Genomic DNA, 25,211 nt, shown 5'->3' with positions numbered 1-25,211 from the left:
GGATACCATCCCTGTAGACCACGATAAAATAGAACCATAGAAATAAGCACAATATATAAACAATACTCCAGTGCGCATTAACACACAACTTAAAACCATCTATGCACCAATGTGCAAAGCGCGACATATGAATGATACTCTCAAGTGTGAAACGCTAACATGTAATAACATATAACATATCAATAGCGTGGTATACCCTATGGCATGCCCACTATACCTTGCTAACTTTCATGGAATGTACAAAGGATAATATAATTTAATTCACTACAATATAGTTCAACCATTATTATAATCAAGTATAAGATAACACATGTCATTTATTGATACATAGATTTAAACATTCTAACCCAAATTGATTATTCGTATTTGTACACAAAATTTTTTATAGCACAAAAAACATTTCTAGTAATACATATTATAATTTGTCCATTTAATATTTATCATTTTTATTGTCATGATTAATACTTCAATCTTGTTAATTCAATAATATCCAACAAATTAATATATGTTGAGTATGCCTCATATTTCAATCAAATTTGAGAGATAACCTCCTAGTTAAACTCTGTTTATTTGTTTCAGTCGAAATCTGATAAGTTTAGATTATTTTATTACTATTTGACCTATGAATTTAGCCTATAAATAGGCTCTTTTACAACCTTAGAAAATACACCCATTAAAGTTTAGAACTCATAACACTTTTGGAGAATTTAATGTTTACATTTTGAGGGTTCTTTGTTTTTGAGTTTCGGGGTTTAGTTTTTTATCTCTATCTTTTGTACTCTTCGTTCTTTTGCCATTATCGTAAAATTATCTTTACCCATGGTTTTTTATGCTCTTTGGAAGGGTTTTTTCACGTTCAATTTGTGTGTTCAATTTCTTAATTTCTTCCGCTATTTTTTACTTATTCGTTGCTTAATCAGATCGATCCCTACAATATATTTACTAAGGCATTTTTGCAAACATAACTATCAAATAATCCTACCTTAATATGGTATCATTAAGACACCACACTAATTTAAGATATAATTTTTTTATAATTAATTTTTACTTGTAATTAACATTTTGTTTAGGCTACAAAACATCAAAATCCAGCCGACTTCCCCTAGTTGGAGGTACCCTCACTAAAACTCTTGAAGGTCAACTAAGGTCTTTTTTCTCCAGCCTTGTTCGTGTATGACAACTTGTTAATTTCTTTCATCTTTCCGTTCTTCTCCCACCGAATGGGCAATTTTTGTTTCTAAACCCTTTAGCTTCCTTCATGGTGGGTTAAGTGAATGAAAGAAGAACGTGTAAAGGCTAAGTGCTTAAGCAAGTATTTCACTAATCACCCCACTTTTATTCCACACATTAGCTTATTTCTCTTTCACAATAGCCGAAATCTAGCAATGAAACTAACCTTTTCCCTTTAATTGCTAGTTAAGGAAGCATACATGAGGTGTAAAGTCATCACCCATTGAATCTTTAAAACCACGTTTCCCACTTCCAATTTGCTTAATCATGAAAGAAATTTGTGCTTATTTGGTTAAAAAAGTTACGTAGTTTTCATGAGCTAATTTCAAGTTTAATCCCTTCATACTAGTTGGAAATTTTTTCACCTCTAGTCCCTCATATTTTATACAATTTTCAATGTAGTACTTGTAAGAAAAATTTCTAGTTATATTTTATTACCGTTATTAACTCCTTAAGCTAATTCAATTCAATTTGATTCAATTAATTGTAATTTACTTAATAAAATTTTTTATCATATCAATATTTTTGAAATGTTACCGTGAAGGGCTAAAATTAATATTAAGCTAATAAAGAAAAGGCTATGTCAAACTTCTGTTATGAATTTAATGGTAAGATTATTAAAATTTTAATTTCAAAAATTTTAGTGATTAAATTGAAAAATTTTATAAATGGTTGAAGAAAAAGGATCATCATTCTTGTAATTTACCCCAAAGGAAACCAAATAAGCTTGGAATAGAATCCAAACGGAAGCCACATGCATCGAAAACACCAACATTAAACCATCCATGAAGAAAACATGTTAAAAGGAAATCGCCTTTCATATAGAGTGCTATTAAAAGGCTAATTGACTTTCTTTTTTCTTTTCTTTTCTTTTTTTTTAAAAGGGCCTTATAATGTTGACGATTATCGTAATAATATGTTGAAGCCAAACATTTTTTTGATCATTTTTCTAATTTTTAAGATTTCATATTATAACATTTTTTATATTTTAATTTTTAGATTTTAATAAATTATCTTTGAAGTAGTTATCTTTAGATTTTACGTCATATAGATGAAAGCGCGGATTTTAAAAAAAAAATTAAGGGTTTTAGTTTAAATTTTTGAAAATTAAGAAAATAGATTATTTGTTAAGAGAGAAGGTAAAAATGTCTTCTATAACACTGCGCTTTCATATTCTGTCTTGTCACGCCACTTGAAAATACTGCAAAATATTTTTTGTCCTTATTAAAAAAATTAAAATTTTGATGACCTTTTTATAGCATTAATTAAAATTTTATTATATGCTTGGAGTTATATTGTTGATTAAGCATGGAATAGAAAAAATGATTAGACAAACAACATTTCCTAGATGATAGCAAATTTAGGACCGTAGAGGAATTATGATTTTGAAATTTAATTCTAATAAATAGTATTTCTTTTTTTTTATGTCGAGAACGAATATGTTATTTGAAGTTATCACGAAAATTTTAATTTATTTTATTTTAATACGTCTTAATTATAAAAAAAATAGTTAATAGCAGGTAAAATGGATACAAAAGTTTTGATACCATTTTCTGATATAAATTTATATATTTTTCTGTTGCAGGTGAATGGAATGAAAGTGAAGGCTTGTCAAAATATTTGTATTATTTGTATCTTTTTATGTGGAGAAAATGAAAAAAATAAAATAAAATAAAGGGTCGTGTTTGGTGTATGATATTAATAGTCTGTGATGTATTTGGCAAGTTATATATGAGAATAAATTTTTTCTTTTACTCATGTTCCAAATATTATATACATATATGTATATTAAGTAAAAGAGATTCATTCCAAGACTAAAGGAAAATAAGTCCAACCTCGACTAGTACAAACACCAAAATTCTCTTGGAGTTAAAAGATAAGAGGGTTTTCAAGTTTGCCCTATATAAAATTAAGGTTCTTGCACAATGAGCGAAAATTTGATGAATATCCTAATTTAAAATATATATATTTGAGATGAAAAAAATGTCGCATACAGGAATCGCTTTCAACTGAAGTGGTAGGAGAGAGGGTGAAGGCGCATTGCCTTCTCTCTTTAGAAAATAACCCATTTTCTTAATTTTTAAATAATAAAAAAAATAGACCTAAAATTTAAATTTTCTTTAAAATCAATATATATCCCTCATTAACCCTCTATACATGTCACAAGTTGTATAGTTTATTATAAATAAATAAATAACAAAACTTATAATAGAAATTAATGACTGCAGCCATAAATCAACTAAAAATTTGACTAAAGCATATGCACCTATCAATTAATAGTATAACTACGGTGAGCAAATATATCGTTCTCACGAAGACTAAAAATACTAGTAATTACCATCTTTCTATTATTTAATCGACAAATTTGAGTGATTGATTAAAACTAAAATTAACTAAATTAATTAACTAAAGAACACGACAAAGAATGAATCAGGAAAACAAACAATTAACAACCAAGTAGCGAAATAATACCCAGTAAAGAATCCACCTAGATTTCATTTGTCATTATCAATCGAAATTAAACAATTTCTTTACTTAGTATCTTGATTCGTAGAAATCTTTAAATTATGCTAATATCTCTTTCAAGAGTAAGAGGAACTAATTCTAGCTTGATTAATTGAAATTTCTTTCTAATTAAAACATCTATTATCTCATTAAATCGATCTACTGATTGCCCTATTAAATTTGACTCTAATCTGGTAGATTTATGTATTCCTATTTTGAGGATTGCATGCAACTCCACTCAATTGTGCTAGATTTACTCTTAAACAATGACTTTTTCTCCTCTAATCTAAGCACAACAGACATGGATTAATAGTCCGGAAATATTAAACCAAGAATTAAGAACACATAATTGAGAATAAGATTCAAGTATTTATTGCGTAAAACAGAAATAAAAAGACAAAATCCATCATAGGATTCATCTCCTTCAGGTATTTAGAAAATTAGTTCATAAATGCAAATAAAAACATTCCAAAGACTGTATAACCAGAAAAAATAAAAAAAACTCATAATAAACTTCAAAGAAATCAAAAGGAGATCTTCAATTTTGATGAAAATTTGCTTCGGAGTCGGTTTCAATGGTGTTCTTTAAGTTGTTTTCTTCAATATTCTATGACAGCTCACTCATCTCTTCTCATATTTAGTATATATAGGTCTTAGAATGCCCGAAAAACCTAAAAATTATATTTTTCCGCGTGTTTGGAGTGCAGATCACGATTTCCACAAAATCTGGCACATGGCCGTGTGGCATCTCATGTGGCTCACATAGCCGCGTGCCCAGCCAGTGTGGCTCCTGAAACTTGCTTTGATTTTTTTATTTTTGATCGTTTTTCGCTGCTTTTTCTCCCAAATACTCTCTTAAGTATAAAAACATGAATTTATAGATTATGAGCATAAAATGCATTATTTTGCATTGAATAATCATCCAAAAAAGCTTTAAAAATGAGAATAAAACATGTTGCTTTTTATCACTTATCAATTAAATTAACTTTTCCAAGACAATTAATTATGAATATAACATTTTATTTATTTTTCTTTTCATAATATATTTTTCTAATTTTAATTAATTATGTTATAGTTAAATAATTTATAAAAAAAATTACAATAGGGAGAAATGAATAATTTAATAACCTTAATATGTAAACATTTTACCAATATTATTTTTACCCTTTTTTACAATTATATATAATAAATTACAATTGCATTTTACCCATAGCGTGAAAATATTTTTCGTAATAATAAAACATTTGATTTAATAATTAACGTATAATATTAATTTTTACTCAAATGGAGAGGTTGCAATATATGAATTTTTATAATTTAATCAAAATTTATATAAATAAAAACTATATATATTTTTTAAACACACAATTACAAAATGATAAAATACAAAACGTGTCATAATTATACCCTGTCTTATTTATCACAAGCTATAGTATTTGAGTATCATAGTCATATTGTTGTGGGAAAAAAAATTATACCCTGTTACTTGGAAAGTCCAGCATGAAGGGCTTTAAGCATTGACTTCGAAATTTTCTTGCAAAAACTTGTAAAGCTCCTCGGCCACCATGGAAGGGTACTCTTCATGTGGTAAAAGAGCACCAGCAACCTTAACAAACTTGCTGACTCCTCTTGCTTCCCTGAGAGCTTCCATCTCTGCTTTTGATCTCTTCGGAGACCCCTCAGTTGACACGACCAGAATGGGGATTTTCCCCTCCAAACCAGAAAAGAGTTCAAGGAACTCATCACGGGAGTTAACAGGGTCGAGGAGACCAGTCAAGAAAGCAGCGGGAACGTATCGGGATCCTTTCTCTGTCGTTAACTTGTATCTGCTTTGAACAAATGCTGGAGTCACATTTTGAGGATTTGCATACACATGAGACTTGTACTGGGATTGAATTGCCCCCTCATTGCTCACAAGCATATTATACATCATCCAACCAGCACCTGGGGTTCTTAAGATGCCCCTCAACAGCCCATATCTGATAATTACATGGGACAAAGATGAAAGATTGTGGCTTAATATTTATAGGAGAATTTTGAAAGCAATCATATAAAAATGGCACATTGAGGCTCAGAGTCAACGCTTGTTCGAAAACATTTGTAAAGAGATGTAAAATAAAGCTTTGTCACAAAGGAGTGAAATGACATCTTACACATCAGCCTCCATTAAACTTCACACAATCTAGCACAGCATAATTGCTGCTTAAGGCCAGCAAACAGCTGTCCGTAACCCGCAAAGGTGAGATATCATTCGGATTTACCTAGTTTGCATACTGGAATCTCGACCAAACACGATAGGCAAGGGACCAGCCCATGTTGGAGCGACTGCAGCAATAGCTTTCGGCTTCACCAACCCCTTTTTTGCTGCCCGACCCACTATTGTGGCAGCATGACCACCTCCAAAGACCAACAAATCATTCTCTGTTTCAATTGCAGAAAAATTGTGAACAAGCTATATTGCCTCCTAATTAGATGTCTAGCAATACTTTCTCGGAATATCTGTTAAATGATGCAAGTGAAGACAAAATGTACCATATTAGAAACCTATGCTACTTGGGTTCAGGAGTGAGAATTTGATATGAGTATGTATCCAAAAGAGATGTATTTAAATTGTTTTGAATATTTTTCATACATTTAGAGAGTTCTTGGAGATCATATCTCTGGATGTGTCAATCGCATATGTCACATACAAATACTTCAAGAAAATGAATCCTAAATTGTGGCCTATTGATTGGGTGTTTACATTCTCAGGAATAACCTAGGTTTAAATCACAATTGTACCAAAAAATTACTCCAAGAAAATGACGATGACATTGCAAGAAGGTCAATCATCACTGAAGAACATTTTAGAAGAGGGGAGACACAAAACGTTGATTAAAAAAGAAAGTCAAAATAACTTTTGACCTCAGATATTACCTATGCTGCTCAAACTCTTCATTTTTGTGGAAGTACCCATGTTCAATCCTAATGTTCCACACATAGATACGAGGAATATGATCACAAAAGATCCTCCAACTACATGAAAAAAATAGGAGAAATTTGACCACCCTAACACATACCCATATCCAACATTCATATCCAAATTCAAGTAACATAGAATATAACAGTCCAACTGCAAAATAGTTTCCCAAGGAATTTTCATACACAATGGAGAATGAAAAGTTTACATAGACAGGCTTAAGGTAACCATGGGCCAAGCTGTATGGGGTTGGGATAAGTTTAAACACAAAATCATCCTATTCATATTTGCCCAAACCCAGTTAAATTTGAAATATGGGTCTTATTCTGTTCAGACTAGTTAATATTTGTAAACAAGTAGCCTAAACCTGTCAAACCCACCATATTATATTTTTAAAATATAAATGGTGAAAAATATTATTATTTATTTATTATTTATTATTATGTTTTAAATATGGATAACTTAAAATGATTTTTAATGTTGAAACTGTAATATGGAATAGATTAATTATTTATATAGAAATAAAAGTTTATATATAATTGTAGGTGGGGATTTTAGACCCGGTCCGCTAGATCACCAGAATCCCCCAGACTACATCGGGACATCGAGTGTTCATTGTTTTATTTTGTGGAAAGTTAAGATGGTGGAGTAAGGAATTGCGGCCGAACCATCTAAATTCTTGTATTCATTGTTTATTACTTTGTTCTTTTATTTCCGCATATTTTTAAAGGTCAATTCATCCTCTCTTAGTTATTTCAGTTGTCTGATCATGCTAATATTATTTCCTTTTAATTTTTACTATACCTTATACATGTCATCACCTCAACTCTACTTGTGGAATTTTTAAATTTCACTAGCAATATATCAAATATTTGTTCATAATATTATTGTTCAACCCCAAGTCTTGGATTAAGTATTTGGATTTGAACAAGTGATCAGATCCGTGGACTTAATCTAGAAAAGAGCATTCATAAATCACAATAGGAATATGAACATCAAAGAGATATGAAATTGACGATTCAACCCCGGCAAAACACGAGCCGCACAAGGTAAGAAGCCATTCAATCAAATCATCAAACAAAATCAAGGCAACTAAAGAAAGTTCATATCTAAAAATAAGCATCAAACTAAATAAACAATATAAAAGAAAAAGTTCAAGTATCCACCTGGGAACTTATCTCGTTAATAAAAACACGAGGTCTAAAGTCATTCAAGCAAATCATCAAACACAATCGAGGCAATTTAAAAAAAAAAAGCACAAAACTGAACAAAAAAATACAAAAGAAACAAAGGGTCTAAGTATCCACCTGAGGAACTTATCTCGTTAATAAAGTCGACAACGAAATTTTCCATCACGTCAGCATCATAATCCATCTTTGGCCTGCTAGAGAACCCCAATCCAGGCCAATCAACAATAGTTGCTCGCAAATTGAGTTTACCAGACCGTTCCAAAATGTCTTTAGCAACACCTCTCCACTCTTCCACAGTGCTTACATCTGATATTGTTGGAATCATAAGTATATTCTTCTGGGGACCAGTTCTTTCATGCTCATGCTCTTCATAGTACACGTCAATTACGTTATCCTTGAACTTCCATTCCCAATAATTTGTCTGAATGATCATACAACAAACTAAAATAAAAAAAATATGAAAAGGAAAGGTTTAACTAAGAAAAAAAGACAAAAGTCCGTGATGTCAATTAAGCAGAGACGTCATTTACCTTAGTTGGTTTGAGGGCTTTTTGTTCATTGACAGAAGAGGGTGTCGAGTAATCCAGGGAAGTAGAGGAAGCTCGAATGGAAATGGATTTAAAAGAGTAGGTGGTTTGAGAGAGAAATGGTCTATAGTTTTTGCAAGTAGGAGCAACAGTTGCTAATGAAAATATGGAGATTGCAAAGGAGGCCATCGCCATGAAAATGAAATCCAATTTTCTTTTCGGGAAGAAAAGAGGAAGAGGCTTTTAAATTTTTTTCTGGCCCAGAGAACAAAAAAGAGACGCTTATGAGATAGAGAATTTACGGATTCCGTTGGAATTCTATTAATCACTTAAAAAGGAGGCTCTGAAAAAAGAAAATCTGTGACAAGTTACTATCAACATTTCTAAAGGGTTAACATAATCTGTAACACATGGTTAAATAATTTGGTGAGCATGGATCCTCTTTATATTAAATTCAAAAGCGTTAATCGTTAATAAAAAAATCTAATATACTTACCCACCGACCATTATATATATTAAAAATACAGAATTTTATATTTACTTCTGAAAGATTGCAAATAAATAGAATTTTATGTGTATTGAAAACATATTAAAATTAAAATATTATTTAAAATATTTCTTTTATAATTATTTTAAAAAAGTTTTAAAATTACAATTTAGAAACATATTAAATAATTTCGTGTAATATATTAAACATATAGAATTTTATATTTACTTCTAAAAATTGAAAATAAATAGAAAATTAAATCTATTTTAAAACATTTTTAAAATTGGGATTTAAATATTTTATATAAGTTATAAATTATATTAATTTAATATATTTTTAAAATTTGGATTTAAATATTTTATTTAGATTTCAAATAAATTAAATAGACTTTGATATGTCCATAACAATATTTGTAGTGTTTATATGGAGATGTCTAACTGAAAACAAAATTAGTAACCACTAACAGCTTTAAATATTTTGGAAAATCATTAGTCAATTATGTATATAATAAGGGAACGCAATACTAAGTGATACAAAAGTTTACAATGAATATCATGAATATCAAAATATGCATGAGATGAGAACAACCCTCCCCCTTGAATTTGATTTCTTTTAGCACATTTATTCATACTCATCTCTAGTACTATGCTTGGATTTCCATCTTCCAGGCTTTGCATGGTGAGATTTTGATCTACGTAAAATTTTGAAAGATATTACAAGGGAATTTTTGCGGATGTTGATTTAGAATCAATAAACAAAAGTAGAGGAGAGTAATATTGAAACTTTTAAGTTTAATAGGCGCTATATTTTCAGAAGTATTTGCCAAAAAAAAGTGATGGGATATATATATTTGCAAATTTAGGTGAGGAGAGAATAATATGACTTTATCATTCAAAAAACATGGTACCAATTAGAGATATTGATAACCATGTATTCGTGTGTTTTGCGGGTGAGTTTCTGAACTCCAACTTTCAATTTTCATTCTACATGTTGTAGGGTTGTGATAGTTGGGTTATGTTTGCTAGAAAACTTTGATGCATAATTTGGAGATGTTGAACTTGTTGCTGTTGGGTGAAAGTATTGTTGATGATGTTTTGTTCTAAGTGTGAATATGTGGCCTAAATCGAAGACTTCTTGCGTATATATTGTTGTCCGCATAAGCTATCGAAATATCAATTGGTAGTAAATTATTGTTTACTTGTGAATCTATGGTTATTGAATGAATGCGGCTAGATGGTTTATGAATTGCTCGTGTTGGCAAGCAGTAAAATACGAAATGAGCTGCATGTTAATGCAGAAGTGCATATGCCTTCTTGATATTAAATGTTGTGTCTAAAATGAAGATATGTTGCGAAAGAAGTATTGGTGTTGTGGCGAGATGTTAAATGAATGAGATATCGGTGTTGTGGCAGGATGCTAAATGAATGAGATATCGGTGTTGTGGCGACATGTTAAATGAATGAGATATTGATGTTGTGGCGGAATTGTAAAAGCCGGTTTTCAGTGGTGTCAGAAATAGTGGCTTCAGGACCACAAATCTGATGAGAGAGTTCATAAATATCATTAGTTAATATTTATGAGTCAAGTATAATATTATTGAAATTTTAATTTAATAAATTTCATTGATTGGTCATATAGTCAAAGTTCAAATGTATCATAATACAAATGACATGTCATTAGGGACTATACGGTTTTGGGTGTTGGTCCTAGATGTCCTACCGATGGCTGAAGTCCTGCATTTATGGCGGATTCTCCACATGTAACAACCCGATTTTGGGCCTAGTCAGAACAGTGGTTTTGAGACCAAAAATTTGAAGTCGAGAAAATTATTTTATTAATTTTTTTGGGATTATAGCATGATTATGAGGGTGTACGAAAAATTTGCTGAGTTAATTTTGACGTTCGTGAGCTCAATTGAGAAAAAATGACTAAATCGCATAAAATGCAAAAGTCCTAAATTGATAGCTAAAAGTGTCAAATAGCTAGAGAATAAAGATTGGGGGTCTTTAAAGAGCAATTAAACCCTATTTTGATAGCTTGGCCGGCCATGAGAGATGAAAGTGTGGTAAAGTCAACATTAGGTAATGTTGATGACATAAGGTGTACGATAATGATGCCAAAAAGCCTAGCTATCATTTTCTTTTCTCCATCCTTTCTTTTGACCAAAATTTTCAGCAAAGAAATGGGGTTTTAAGAGCTTGAAATTTCAGCAACTTTAAGCCTTCTCAAGTAAGTGATTTTAATGGTTTTTCTTGAATACTTTTGTACTTTTGAGACCCTTGAAACATGGGCTTTCAAATGAGGGTACTACTTTGAAAAATGATCAAAAGTGTAGGGTTTTTCCATGAAAGGGTTTGTAATGTTTTCTGAGTTTTCATGGAAGAAAATAAGTCTTAGGTGTGTTATGAACAATTTTGGTGAAATATGTTAGCATGAAAACACCTAAAAGGACTATATTGCATAAGTTGTAAAATAGATGTTAAGTATGTGAAATAGTGGGAATTTGGAGTTGCTATAAGAGTAAAAAGGGTTCGGATAGGCTTAAGATATGAAGAAATTTGATAAAAATCGATTTTCGGGCCTAAGGGTAAAATGGTCATTTTGTCAAAATCTAGGGGCAAAATGGTCATTTTACCAAAAGATATGAATTTTCGATTGCTAAATTTTATTTAGTGACTAAATAAGTGCATTTTATGATTATAGATCAAGAATCACCAAATCCGAACTTAAACTGGGGGAAAGCCAGGCAAATCGATTAAATTGACTAGTCGCCACATTTTATAATCCGAGGTAAGTTGTATGTAAATAATACAACTACAATGTTAATGTATGTGTTGAATTGTACTTGAATTTAATATAGCATGAATTGATTGATTGTGGAATAGAGAAAGCATGATGGTAATAGAGATAGTAAAGCTCCCGTTTGAACGAAGGAAATAAATCAGATATTCATGCCATAACATATGGGTTATCATGAGCTAGTGTAAGACATGTCCGGGACATGCATTGACCACATTATGAGAGCTAGTGTAAGACACATGGCATCAGCATTGAGACGAGTGCTAGTGTAAGACATGTCTGGGACATGCACCAGCCTCGAGACATAAGTCAGTGTAAGACATGTCTGGGACATGTATCGGCTACGAGATGTGTCAGTGTAAGACCATGTCTGGGACACTACATTGGCACAGATATGCTAGAGCTTGTATAAGACCATGTTTGGGACATGACATCGACACCTTACCCCATGTTTGAGGCTTAATGAAATCTGATAGTGTTCCAAATTGTTCAACGATGAAAGCTATGATTTCAAGCTAACGAGGAAAGTATAATCGTGTTGTGAGTGGTACAGGTACCTATTTGGTATATATAGAATATGTGCCCATTTTATGATATACGATATGTACTAAATATTAATAAGTAAGTTTTTGCTTATGCCCAATTGTATGTTATGAGCTTATTGGTGAATGGTAAAGTTATGTTGTATATTCATTTATGTGCAACTTACTAAGATTTATGCTTACTCCTTCTCCTTTTCCACTTTCTTATAGTTCCGCCTATCTAACTCAAGGACCAACGGAAGTCAGAGATATCGATCACACTATCAATCGAAGCTTTCGATATAGTTTGATTTATATTTTTGAATACGGCATGTATAGGGAACTAGACTTGGGTTTTGTGTCATTATCAATTTGGCCAAATGTGTTGGCTTGGGATAAATCTCTCATTTTTTATTAACCCTTGAATTATGGCTAATATCCATTTTGATTTATATACAAGGATGTTATCTTCATGATTAGTAAAATGTACACATGGAATGTTGTTTATTGTGGCTGATTTGGTTGCATGAGATAGCCTTGTATTGGTTTTGGTTGCTAATGTGTAGGTTGTGTAAGTAAGGATGGCAAAGAGGCTTGGTAAATAGCCTTATATTGTCCACACGGGTAGACACACGGGTGTGTGTCTAGACCGTGTGTGACACACGATCTGCCCTATGGGCGTGTGGTCCGGCCGTGTGTCCCCTGCACGTAAAATTTTCAAGTCAGTTTGCATGGTAGTAAACACTTGGGCAGAGACACGGCCGTGCGTCTCAGCCGTGTAAAGGACATGGCCTAGTACACGGGCGTCTGTCTTAGCCGTGTGACATTTTGAGGTTGTTGACGTCAGAAACAGAATGTCCATGTTTTTGCACACGGGCTGGGACACAGGCATGTCATGGTCGTGTGAAGGACACGGGCCAGGGATACGGGCATGTGCCAGGCCACGTGAAAACCCCAGTAGGTGTGCATTTAAAATTATTTCCACATGGATGGAGGACACGGGCGTGTCCCTTCTTTGCCTTTGCCGTGAGCATAACACGGGCCAGCAGCACGACCATGTAAAAATTGGTCACACGGGCGTTTTGCCCCCCTCACACGGGCGTGTGCCCCTGTATCTAGTAATATTTTTCAAAATTTGTAGGAAGATTCAAATAATTCCCAAATGATTTTAAATGACGGATGGAACCTTGTAGGCCTTTATTTTGTAGTTCTTGATAAAGAATTGGAAAAGTTTTAAATTTGACTAAATTTTGATGACTAAGAAACATGTGTTAGTATATGACCGAGTTAGGTAACACCTCGTATTCCGTCCCGGCGTAGGGTACGGGTGTGGGGTGTTACACCATAGCTCGTGTGAGTAGCATTGTGTAGCTAACATCTCACGTAACACCTTCTAACCCCAAACCATCGCCGGAATAGGGTTATGGAGCATTACCGGACCTATCGGACAATTTACAATTAATATACAAATAATTATCAAACATAATATAAAATAATTTTAAAGTACCTTAGATGGACCTTTGAGGCCTAAAATACAAATTTGGAGTGACTCGGGACTAATTCGAGTGCTTGGGGAAATTTTTTGTAATTTTTTATTTTGAAAACTCAATATAACTCCTTTATAAATATCTAACCTTCCCTGCAAATTCAAATCGAGACCAATCCAAACAAAAAAAATCACAACCAATCCAATTCACCTTTAAATACACCTAAATTATACCTAAAATATTAACTTAATATTTTAATTAAATAAACATTCATAATATCATTCAAAATTTTATTAACTAGCTTTATTCATTTTTCTTTCCAAGTTTAATACCAAACTTACCAAATTTGTCAAACCATTTCATTTAACTTAGTACCAAAACACCAAATATCATTTATTACGACCAAAATCATAAAACATTTTAAAGTGACCATTACAACACCTATGTACATGCCACTTTCATTTAAGGAAGAAAACATCACCAAAATTTTTGTGCTAGAGTCGGGATCGTTCGGATGCTGGACGGGACTCTGGACTCCCATTGACCTGCGCACGGAAACAACCGTACGCTGAGTACTTCATACTCAGTGGTATTACCATAATTCAAATTATAATAATAATAATGGAATATAATTATCAAGCATATAACTATCCAATTTTTCAAATATCAATTCATTCTTAAACTTTCATTAATTAACAATAACAATATAAATTTTTTTAGCTATTCTTCAATTTCATTCACAAATCATATGTCTCAATTTCAATCACTACATGAACATTTAGTTCATGCCTTTCATTTTCAATCTCAATCTCAATTTCAATTCACAATTCAACTTTCTCACATTTTCAATAGTACAATCAATTAAATTCATTCAATTTTTTCCATTTCGGTTATTCACCCTATTAACAAACCCAGACTTTGACGGATACACGGATTCCAACCCAAACACATCAGTACGACACATTGTGCCTAAAACGATACTCAGTACCTGATCAATATATCAAAAGCAGTATACGACACATAAAGTGCCTAAAACGACGCATGAGGTGCCTGATACGACACACGAGGTGCCTGATATACGACACATAAAGTGTCTGATCGGTAAAGCCAATAAATCCCGTACTCTTCCAAACCCTATGGCATGCCAACTATATCCGACTTAGCCTGACTAGTTAATAGGGTATTCCAATTCTCAATTAAATTTTCACTTTCATACCAAATTTAAGATCACTATTCAATTTCAATTTCAAGTTCAAATCAATATACAATTCAATTATACATACACACATTCACCATCCAATCCAATTCCCATTTAACTCAAATATTAATACTTACCTTATACTCATTTATTAAATATAAAACTTAAATAAAACATTTAATAAAAAGTAATTTGAATTATAGTAATACAAACCCGGATTTGTTCCCTTTCCTTTCGATGTCGATGCTTCAGGTTCTTTGCTAGCTACGAAAATTAAAAATAATTTACACTATTAATATAACATTGATTTACAATAAATAATTGGATTTCTATTCAATTTATACCTTAATTTCCAATTTAATCCTAATTAATTCATTTACTTTTCTAACTCAATCCATACTTTATTTCTATTCAATTTCAACCAAACTTATACATGTCTATTAAAATTTCATCATAAATCCATAATTTTGAAATTCTTTCAATTTAGTCCCTATTATATAAAACTTATGGCTTCTTTTACAATTTTATCCCTTATTCAATTATAACTTGAAATTCATTCAATTAAACCCCTAATTCATCATTTTGTTCAACATGAACTATGTTCAAAAACCTAAGAACTTCCAAAACCTTAACTTAATTTCAACAAAACTTTGTTCTAAAGCTTAAAACATCAAAATTAAGTAAAAAAGGCTTAATTGACTTACCAAATTAAACTCCAAGCTTTAAAAACCCTATTTCCCCTTTTTCTTTCTTTTTCTTCTTTCTTTCTCCTTACTTTCGAAAGTCTCTGTTCTTTCTTTCCTTCTGTTTCTTTCTTTTCTTTATTTCATTCCCTTTTTTATTTACTTTATATCTTATATATATTATAATAACTATACTAAATATCTATTATATAATTAATGATATATTATAAATGTATACATATATTTTCTTACATTTGTACTTAATCAATACCTTACACTTGTTATAAATTAATTTATTTATCACATAAAAATCTTATAAAATCTTATAAAATAATTATTTAATTAATAAATATCTTTCTAACTTAATAATAAATAATAAATATCTATTTACTTAAATTACAAGAAAATACATTAGTATTTTACAATTGTCCACATGTATTTATTACACATGTAATTTATTAACACCATACATATGTCAATTATTTAATTTATTTATAATAATATAATATAATATAATATAATATAATATAATATAATATAATATAATATAATTTAAAATATGATAAAATAAAATAATTTAATATTTAACCAACATAAAAATCTAAGATTTTTATGCACATTGCCGCCTCTTTCATTGAAATAGGCTTAATTGCCTATTTAGTCTCTTTTTTTTAATCTATAATTCAACTTTTACCCTTTATTCAATTTAGTCCTTTTTCCTATTTTCTTTAAATTAAGCTAAATTCACCTAATTAAAACTTAATTAAGCACACTACTAGACTCCTAATTACTTGCAATAATTGTTTACGAACTTGATTTACTAAGATAGAGGCCCGATATTGCACTTTCCCGATGCACGTGAAATTTGGGTCATTACATCTCGACCCACAACTCGTGTGAGCAAGCCCATTTTACAACTCATGTGAACATTATAGAGACGATTACAGCTACATGTAAAAGCACACTTTATGTGAGCATTTCTGAGTATCCGATGTTATTCTATTTGTTTAACGAGCAATTAAAGTTTAAAACGAAAAGGTGCATTTATGGAATGAGCTATGCTATTGAGAATATGGAATGGAAATGTAATATATGTAATTGAATGAAAATTAAGGCATAAAATGGAAAGGTGTAGGTATGCATTGGTTCATGTTAATGAACATATGGAAAGGAAAAGTATGGATTGAAAAGGGAGCTAATTGAATATGTAATATCCTGATTTTGGGCCTAGTCGGAATAGTGGTTTCGTGACCACAAAATTCGAGATAGAAATAATTATTTTATGATTATTTTAAGGTCTATGATATGATTGCATGATTGTGTGAAAATTTCGTGATGAAATTCTATGCCTAAAGTGCTTAAATTGAAAGTAGGGACTAAATCGAATAAGTTGAAAAACTTGCATTCTAGAAGTTTTTAGTATGAAATTGTTTTGGAATATTAATGAGGAGGTCTTAAATAGCAATTTGACCAATTTTAAGTTCATGGACAAAATTAGGACATGGAAGGAATTTTTGGAAAGTTTAGTAGTAAGGGTATTTTGGTCATTTAGTTATTAAAATGAATTAAAAACAAAATTAAAAGCCAATTTTTGTCCATCTTCTTCATTAGGCCGAAATTTCAAGGGTTCTCCATAGCTAGGGTTTGTTTCAAGCTTCCAAGCTCCATAGTAAGTGATTCCAAGCCCCGTTTTTAATGATTTTTGCGTTTTTGGAGTCCCGGTGCTCAATTAAGCTTATGCTAGCAATAATTCAACCTAGGGTTCATATTTGGAAAAATACCCATAGGTGAAATTTGTGTATTTTGGTGTTTTATGATAGAATATGAGGTTTTAAATTATGTTAGACAACTTGTGCTACTCGGTTTTAAGTGAAAACAAGCAAAAGGGCTTAATCGGTAAAAATACCTAATAGTCATAAGTACATGTTAGAGTGAGAATTTGATGTTGCCATAGAAGGGAAAAATGATCAGCATGTTATAAAACATAAGAATAAGGAATAAAGTTTCCTGAGCCTAGGGGAAAAAGTGTAAATATGCAAAAGTTTAGGGGCAAAATTGTAATTTTTCCAAAATATGATTTTGGGTCAATTTGAATAATGTGAGTCCTAATTAGACTATATTTTAAATGATAGAGCAAGGAAAACTGAAATTCGGGCTAAAATGGGGAAAATACCAAGTTGTGGACGAAATGGTAAAAGTAGCCATTTTCGCATACGAGGTAAGTTCATGTGTAAATGTAGTAACATTATTGTTGTTTTAAGGAATTTAATGTTGTTTATATGATATGATGCTTATTATTATCATGAAATGTTATGTTTTGTGGTTATTGTTGAATAATATGTAATTATGTGAATTACTTGATGAGTATGAACTATCACCGAGTATCGGTTCCGATATTCTGTGGAAGACGGCAAAGATGTGAGATCGAGGAAAAAAGCCCGTTTGAACCTTAGGAATAGATTAGGATACAAGTGACATATCACCGGGATATTTGGGCATTCGAACTCATTGAGTTGAGTCCGAGTTCACTTATGGATGCAAATGTTCGAACTCGTTGAGTTGAGTCCGAGTTCGAGAGATGTAACTAGGCATCCGAGCTCGTTGAGTTGAGTCCGAGTTCGCTTATGAGTGGGTTACATGGTATCTTGGCTACATATGTGGCACTTATGTGCAAACTTTCCATGTATCCGAATTATATTCCGATGTGTTGAACGGGTAAAATTCTACTGAAATGGAGGAATACTCAAGATGAAAGGGACGTATTGGTAAGTGTTGTGAAATGGATACTTTGAACAGGTATGTACTTAACCCTCGGGTTGAAAAATCGATATAACAACAATATGGTAAGATGATAAATGAAAATGTGATATGAATGTCTTGGTGATGATTATGCAAATGATGTTTTATGTTTGCTTATATGGTTATGTTACTTGCTATTTGCATGTGAACTTATTAAGCATTTATGCTTACTCCCTCCTTTTCATTCCTTGTAGTTTTGACAAGCCAGCTCGGAAATCGGGAACGGTCGGAGGCTCGCTCACACTATTCGTATACCATCTTGGCATAATGGCTTGTATATTTTGAGTATGGCATGTATAGCATTATAATCATTTTGTATATATGGTCTTATGATATGGTTATTGAGTGGTATGGAAATGCTTGGTAATGATTAGCCATTGGAATGGCTAATCATGATCATATTTGGTGTTATGTATGCTAAATTGCTAGCTAATCCATGGAAACCATGAAATAGGTAAAATTTACCATAAAATAGATTCAGACAGCACTAGTGACGTGAGTTTGAAAAATCACTAAAAATAGTAGAGATACAATTAGATGATTAATAATATATGGAATTGAATAATTATGAGTCTATTTTCATATGGATGGAACAAAACAGGTATATGAGTTATATTTTATGAGATGTTTAAATTTTTGTGAAACAGGGCCAGAGCGATTTCTGGATCCCCTGTTCTGACTTTGTAAATTCACCATAAATTTTACAAAGATAATTAGAAGTCATGCTTTATATGTACAGATTTCTTATTGAGTCTAGTTTTATTAGAGACAAACGGCATAGTCATTGAAGCTCTGTAGAGGGAGATATCTGATTCGTAATACATAGAGGTCAGAGTAGTCAAACCCTGAAACAGGGGAGACTTTAACTAATAAACTGTACTAATTGTCCTGACCAAAAATTCTAGAAAAAAACTAGTATATAGATATATGAGTCTAGTTTCAGGAAAAATTTACGGAATTAGATTTCGAGTTTCGGAACTCGAGATATGATTTTTAAAGCGACTGTGATGCAGTTAGCCAGCTTGTCTTGAAATTTTAAAATGAATTGTATGAGCTGTTTAAGTAATGAATTAAGTCTATTAACACCTCGTGTTCGACTCCGGCAATGGTCTCGGGTACGGGGCGTTACATTTAGTGGTATCAGAGCAGGTTTAGTCGGTTCTCGGACTAACCGAGCATGTGTAAAAGTTTAGCTATACATGCCACTGATTTGTAATAGTGTGATGTCTTCCGACGCGTATGAGTACCGTCTTATTTAGGCAGGGTACTCTCCAACCGAGCTGTGCCGACCATGTTCAATGTTATGTGAAGGTATTTGAGTAAATTTATGATTATGATAAGTCTCGGTTCAGAAAAGTATGAATAAAAGTTTATGATACATATGTGATAATATGTGAGATGAAAGTTCATGTTGTGATAAATATTCATATTTGCTTAATGCTCATATGATGTAGTGTATGTGGCTTACTTGATAAGATGAACGGAATAAATAGAAAGTAGTAGAGGTATGAATAAAGGTCATAATATTATGATACGAGTGAAAATGTCCTTGTCTTGATTTGGATGTCGAATGTTGATAAATGTTAATGATATATAATTTTTATGAGATAAAGGATTATAATGAAATGAACTTATCTATGTTAAATTATTGGACTGAATTATATGATTGTAATGATATGTACATGATGATGCACGAAATGAAAGTTGTGATTGTGATGCAAATATCTATGTTTGTTTGGCCTTATATAATGTCATGAGCATGAATTAATTTAATTAAATGAATGGATAAGTAAAGCTGTCTAGAAAACATAGAATGTATGCATAAGTATATTATCTAAATGGGACAATAGGAAAATTGGTGTAAGCCAACATGAATGAATGACATGATTTTGATGATGTTACTATGATGATGGAAGTTGTGTCATATGTGTATGTATAAGAAAGTCGAGTCAGAGGTCCTACAACCCCTCCCCCTTACCGAAGTGGTACTTATAATGGAATTTCATGAGATTTGTATTGAATAAGTTTCCGGTTGAGAACCCAAAGAGTACAGTGATAGAATAATTATAAGTATGATTAGAGATTGAAAATGAGCTGATAAGTAAAGTCAGAGCCAGTAAAGTATCGGATTGACGTAAAGATTATTGGAGTTATGCACTGTCCCAGTTAGAAAAGGAATTCTCCTTGGTAAACCGAATTACTCAGGTGCAAGGTCGAGAAAAGTGTAAATCGAAATTTATTCAGAATTGGCCTTCTTTAGTGAATGGTTTAATATGAAATTTGTGACGGCAAAACTAGTTGGGGAAATGATAATTGAAATGTGAACTATCTGAGTGTGACAGTTATGACTAGACAGATTTAGCAGTCTCTTTTGAGATGTTCTATGTGTTTACCCGTTCTCAGAAATATTTCTATGGCTATTGATCTTCTGAAGAAATTCTTGTTATATGGGAATGTCTTCTAATTCTGGTGTTGGATGAAAGCATTGGTAGTCTGACTGGTTTATAATTTATATTGCTCTATTTCATCGGGTATTCTATTTCATTTCGTCTTATAAGAATTGATGAGAGAATACGTATGATATTATGATTCTGTTTCTTCTACTTGATGCTTCATCTGATATATATGTATGGGAAGATATATTGATCTTGTTATATTTGATTTCAGTGGGATTAAATGATGTTTTCTTCTGGACTTTCTTTCTTTGAAGAATTATCGGGGTATTCTGTATTTTCTCTATGAGTTTGGTTTTCGATTCTCCAGCATAGTATCGTATCTTGGGTTTCTTTATTCTAGATTTCTTTATTTTGGATTTCTCTATCTTGGATTTCTTTATTCGGTTTCCTTGTTATCTTTGTTCCATAATTTGTCAATTATGACTCGTGTTCGAGGTGCGTTCTTCAGCTCGTGATAATCATATCAAATATGACTATACTTCTAATTTGATCTTAGTAATGTGGTGATTTTAGTATTGGGATTTTTTCTAATTTCTGTGTAAGGATTTGACATCAGTAAAGGCATAGGTGATAAAAGCGCGAGTTTCAGTCGGTATGGTAAATTATTTATTTGAAAGATTTCATGTGACAATTATGTCAGGATTATTTTTCCCAAGTCTGATAATAGAATTTCATTTTGTACGGATAAAAGAGTAAATAGTTTGAACGAGAAGTGTATATTTATTAGAAAAGAGTTGGATATTAGTTTAAGTCACTACGAATGATAAGGTTTCCATCTTGTGAAAGCTGAAAAGTTTATTACATGTTGACAGAGTTCGGATAGATGAGAATATTGGTAACTGAAGCGTCTGAACTAGACTAGTCTACATTGAGTAAAGACTTCCTGACTTTCAGTAATGTACTGTTGTATGAATTGTGATGTGTTTCAAGACAGTGAGGTAATGTGATAGTTTAGAGCATCCGATGTTACATAAAATCGGAGTTGTTAAAGGGGTTAAAGCCGAGCATTGGGATCTATCAAAATTATCCTTGTCAGTGTTGATATTGGGATGGAAATGAGAAGGATTATTCTTGAGGCCATATCAGAATTATTTCTATGGCGGAAAGAGGAAAATGTGATGTATCCTATTGTTAAATGTTTGGCGAGATCTATAAATCATATCTGTATTGAATGAATTCCTACTCATCAGATTTATGGAATTTCAGGTCTCTTTGATTGTTGGATTTCTTGGAATTCTGGTCTCCATTAAATCAAGTTGAGATCCGGGTTTTATGTCATGATATCATGGGAAACTGAGAAGGGTTGAAAGTTTAAGAATAGTTGAGAGTTGAGACTGTAAGCTTTTAGATCATATGAGAAATTGAAGATATGTAATGGAGGTACAGTCTAAGTGCAAGTTCTTCGGCACCGAATATGAGATTAAAAGTGAAGACCACTTTTCTGGTAAGATTTTCGGGGACGAAAATCCCTGAAGGGGGGGAGAGTTGTAATATCCTGATTTTGGGCCTAGTCGGAATAGTGGTTTCGTGACCACAAAATTCGAGATAGAAATAATTATTTTATGATTATTTTAAGGTCTATGATATGATTGCATGATTGTGTGAAAATTTCGTGATGAAATTCTATGCCTAAAGTGCTTAAATTGAAAGTAGGGACTAAATCGAATAAGTTGCAAAGCTTGCATTCTAGAAGTTTTTAGTATGAAATTGTTTTGGAATATTAATGAGGAGGTCTTAAATAGCAATTTGACCAATTTTAAGTTCATGGACAAAATTAGGACATGGAAGGAATTTTTGGAAAGTTTAGTAGTAAGGGTATTTTGGTCATTTAGTTATTAAAATGAATTAAAAATAAAATTAAAAGCCAATTTTTGTCCATCTTCTTCATTAGGCCGAAATTTCAAGGGTTCTCCATAGCTAGGGTTTGTTTCAAGCTTCCAAGCTCCATAGTAAGTGATTCCAAGCCCCGTTTTTAATGATTTTTACGTTTTTGGAGTCCCGGTAGCTCAATTAAGCTTATGCTAGCAATAATTCAACCTAGGGTTCATATTTGGAAAAATACCCATAGGTGAAATTTGTGTATTTTGGTGTTTTATGATAGAATATGAGGTTTTAAATTATGTTAGACAACTAGTGCTACTCGGTTTTAAGTGAAAACGAGCAAAAGGGCTTAATTGGTAAAAATACCTAATAGTCATAAGTACATGTTAGAGTGAGAATTTGATGTTGCCATAGAAGGGAAAAATGATCAGCATGTTATAAAACATAAGAATAAGGAATAAAGTGTAATTCCCGAGCCTAGGGGAAAAAGTGTAAATATGCAAAAGTTTAGGGGAAAAATTGTAATTTTTCCAAAATATGATTTTGGGTCAATTTGAATAATGTGAGTCCTAATTAGACTATATTTTAAATGATAGAGCAAGGAAAACTGAAATTCAGGCTAAAATGGGGAAAATACCAAGTTGTGGACGAAATGGTAAAAGTAGCCATTTTCGCATACGAGGTAAGTTCATGTGTAAATGTAGTAACATAATTGTTGTTTTAAGGAATTTAATGTTGTTTATATGATATGATGCTTATTATTATCATGAAACGTTATGTTTTGTGGTTATTGTTGAATAATATGTAATTATGTGAATTACTTGATGAGTATGAACTATCACCGAGTATCGGTTCCGATATTCCGTGGAAGATGGCAAAAATGTGAGATCGAGGAAAAAAGCCCGTTTGAACCTTAGGAATAGATTAGGATACAAGTGACATATCACCGGGATATTTGGGCATCCGAACTCGTTGAGTTGAGTCCGAGTTCGCTTATGGGCGGGTTACATGGTAGCTTGGCTACATATGTGGCACTTATGTGCAAACTTTCCATGTATCCGAATTATATTCCGATGTGTTCAACGGGTAAAGTTCTACTGAAATGGAGGAATACTCAAGATGAAAGGGACGTATTGGTAAGTGTTGTGAAATGGATACTTTGAACAAGTATGTACTTAACCCTCGGGTTGAAAAATCGATATAACAACAATATGGTAAGATGATAAATGAAAATGTGATATGAATGTCTTGGTGATGATTATGCAAATGATGTTTTATGTTTGCTTATATGGTTATGTTACTTGCTATTTGCATGTGAACTTATTAAGCATTTATGCTTACTCCCTCCTTTTCATTCCTTGTAGTTTTGACAAGCCAGCTCGGAAATCGGGAACGGTCGGAGGCTCGCTCACACTATCCGTATACCATCTTGGCATAATGGCTTGTATATTTTAAGTATGGCATGTATAGCATTATAATCATTTTGTATATATGGTCTTATGATATGGTTATTGAGTGGTATGGAAATGCTTGGTAATGATTAGCCATTGGAATGGCTAATCATGATCATATTTGGTGTTATGTATGCTAAATTGCTAGCTAATCCATAGAAACCATGAAATAGGTAAAATTTACCATAAAATAGATTCAGACAGCACCAGTGACGTGAGTTTGAAAAATCACTAAAAATAGTAGAGATACAATTAGATGATGAATAATATACGGAATTGAATATTATGAGTCTATTTTCATATGGATGGAACAAAACGGGTATATGAGTTATATTTTATGAGATGTTTAAATTTTTGTGAAACAGGGCCAGAGCGATTTCTGGATCCCCTGTTCTGAATTTGTAAATTCACCATAAATTTTACAAATATAATTAGAAGTCATGCTTTATGTGTACAGATTCCTTATTGAGTCTAGTTTTATTAGAGATAAACGGCATAATCAATTAAGCTTTGTAGAGGGAGATATCTGATTCGTAATACACAGAGGTCAGAGTAGTCGACCCCTGAAACAGGGGATACTTTAACTAATAAACTGTACTAATTGACCTGACCAAAAATTATAGAAAAAAATTAGTAGATAGATATATGAGTTTAGTTTCAGGAAAAATTTACGAAATTGGATTTCGAGTTTCAAAACTCGAGATATGATTTTTAAAGCGACTGTGATGCAGTTAGCCAACTTGTCTGGAAATTTTAAAATGAATTGTATGAGCTGTTTAAGTAATGAATTAAGTCTATTAACACCTCATGTTCGACTCCAGCAATGGTCTCGGGTACGGGGCATTACAGAATATGTGATAAATTGTTGTATATTGAAATTCATTTCATGATATGTACCATGTTTCATAGGTTGGTATATTTTTAAGTATATCTACTAACCAAGTGGAATGTTGTGAATAGGAAAGGAAAGTATCCATATGATTTGTGATCAATGATTGAATGGTTTAATCATTTTATGTTTGGTAAGTTTAAGTTCCTTTTATATTAGCTTACTAAGCATTAGTTGCTTACGTAGTTGTTTTTCTCTATTTTGTAGAT

The 25,211-nt window shown here is 31.9% G+C and overlaps 1 protein-coding gene across 3 annotated transcripts; it reads right to left on the bottom strand.

Moving 5' to 3' along the window:
* Nucleotides 1-5,068: 5,068 nt before the first annotated feature.
* On the bottom strand, nt 5,069-8,867 carry LOC107954820 (uncharacterized). Of its 3 annotated transcripts, none has more exons than XM_041076050.1 (5): nt 8,415-8,822; nt 8,002-8,305; nt 6,652-6,750; nt 5,997-6,156; nt 5,069-5,714 (listed from the first exon to the last, which is right to left on the bottom strand). In XM_041076050.1, the coding sequence occupies exons 1-5, from the start codon at nt 8,604-8,606 to the stop codon at nt 5,246-5,248; spliced, it is 1,224 nt and encodes a 407-aa protein (XP_040931984.1). In that variant the 5' UTR covers nt 8,607-8,822; the 3' UTR covers nt 5,069-5,245. The 3 variants fall into 3 exon arrangements, with proteins under 3 accessions (XP_040931984.1, XP_016746022.2, XP_040931985.1); XM_016890533.2 differs by having other exon boundaries at nt 6,652-6,699; XM_041076051.1 differs by lacking the exon at nt 6,652-6,750 and having other exon boundaries at nt 8,415-8,867.
* Between the last annotated feature and the right edge of the window lie 16,344 nt (nt 8,868-25,211).

Source organism: Gossypium hirsutum, chromosome A08, assembly GCF_007990345.1.
Source record: "Gossypium hirsutum isolate 1008001.06 chromosome A08, Gossypium_hirsutum_v2.1, whole genome shotgun sequence".
Lineage (NCBI taxonomy): Eukaryota > Viridiplantae > Streptophyta > Magnoliopsida > Malvales > Malvaceae > Gossypium > Gossypium hirsutum.
Note: the sequence above shows the minus strand (reverse complement) of the source record. Positions and strands in the feature narration are given on the sequence as shown.

Coding starts and splice junctions, on each gene's coding strand:
- LOC107954820 (XM_041076050.1), bottom strand. CDS start 8,606: ATGGCGATGGCCTCCTTTGCAATCTCCATATTTTCATTAGCAACTGTT. Junction 6,157..6,651: donor GAAGAGTTTGAGCAGCATAG/GTAATATCTGAG, acceptor CAATTGAAACAG/AGAATGATTTGTTGGTCTTT. Junction 5,715..5,996: donor GATTCCAGTATGCAAACTAG/GTAAATCCGAAT, acceptor TGTAATTATCAG/ATATGGGCTGTTGAGGGGCA.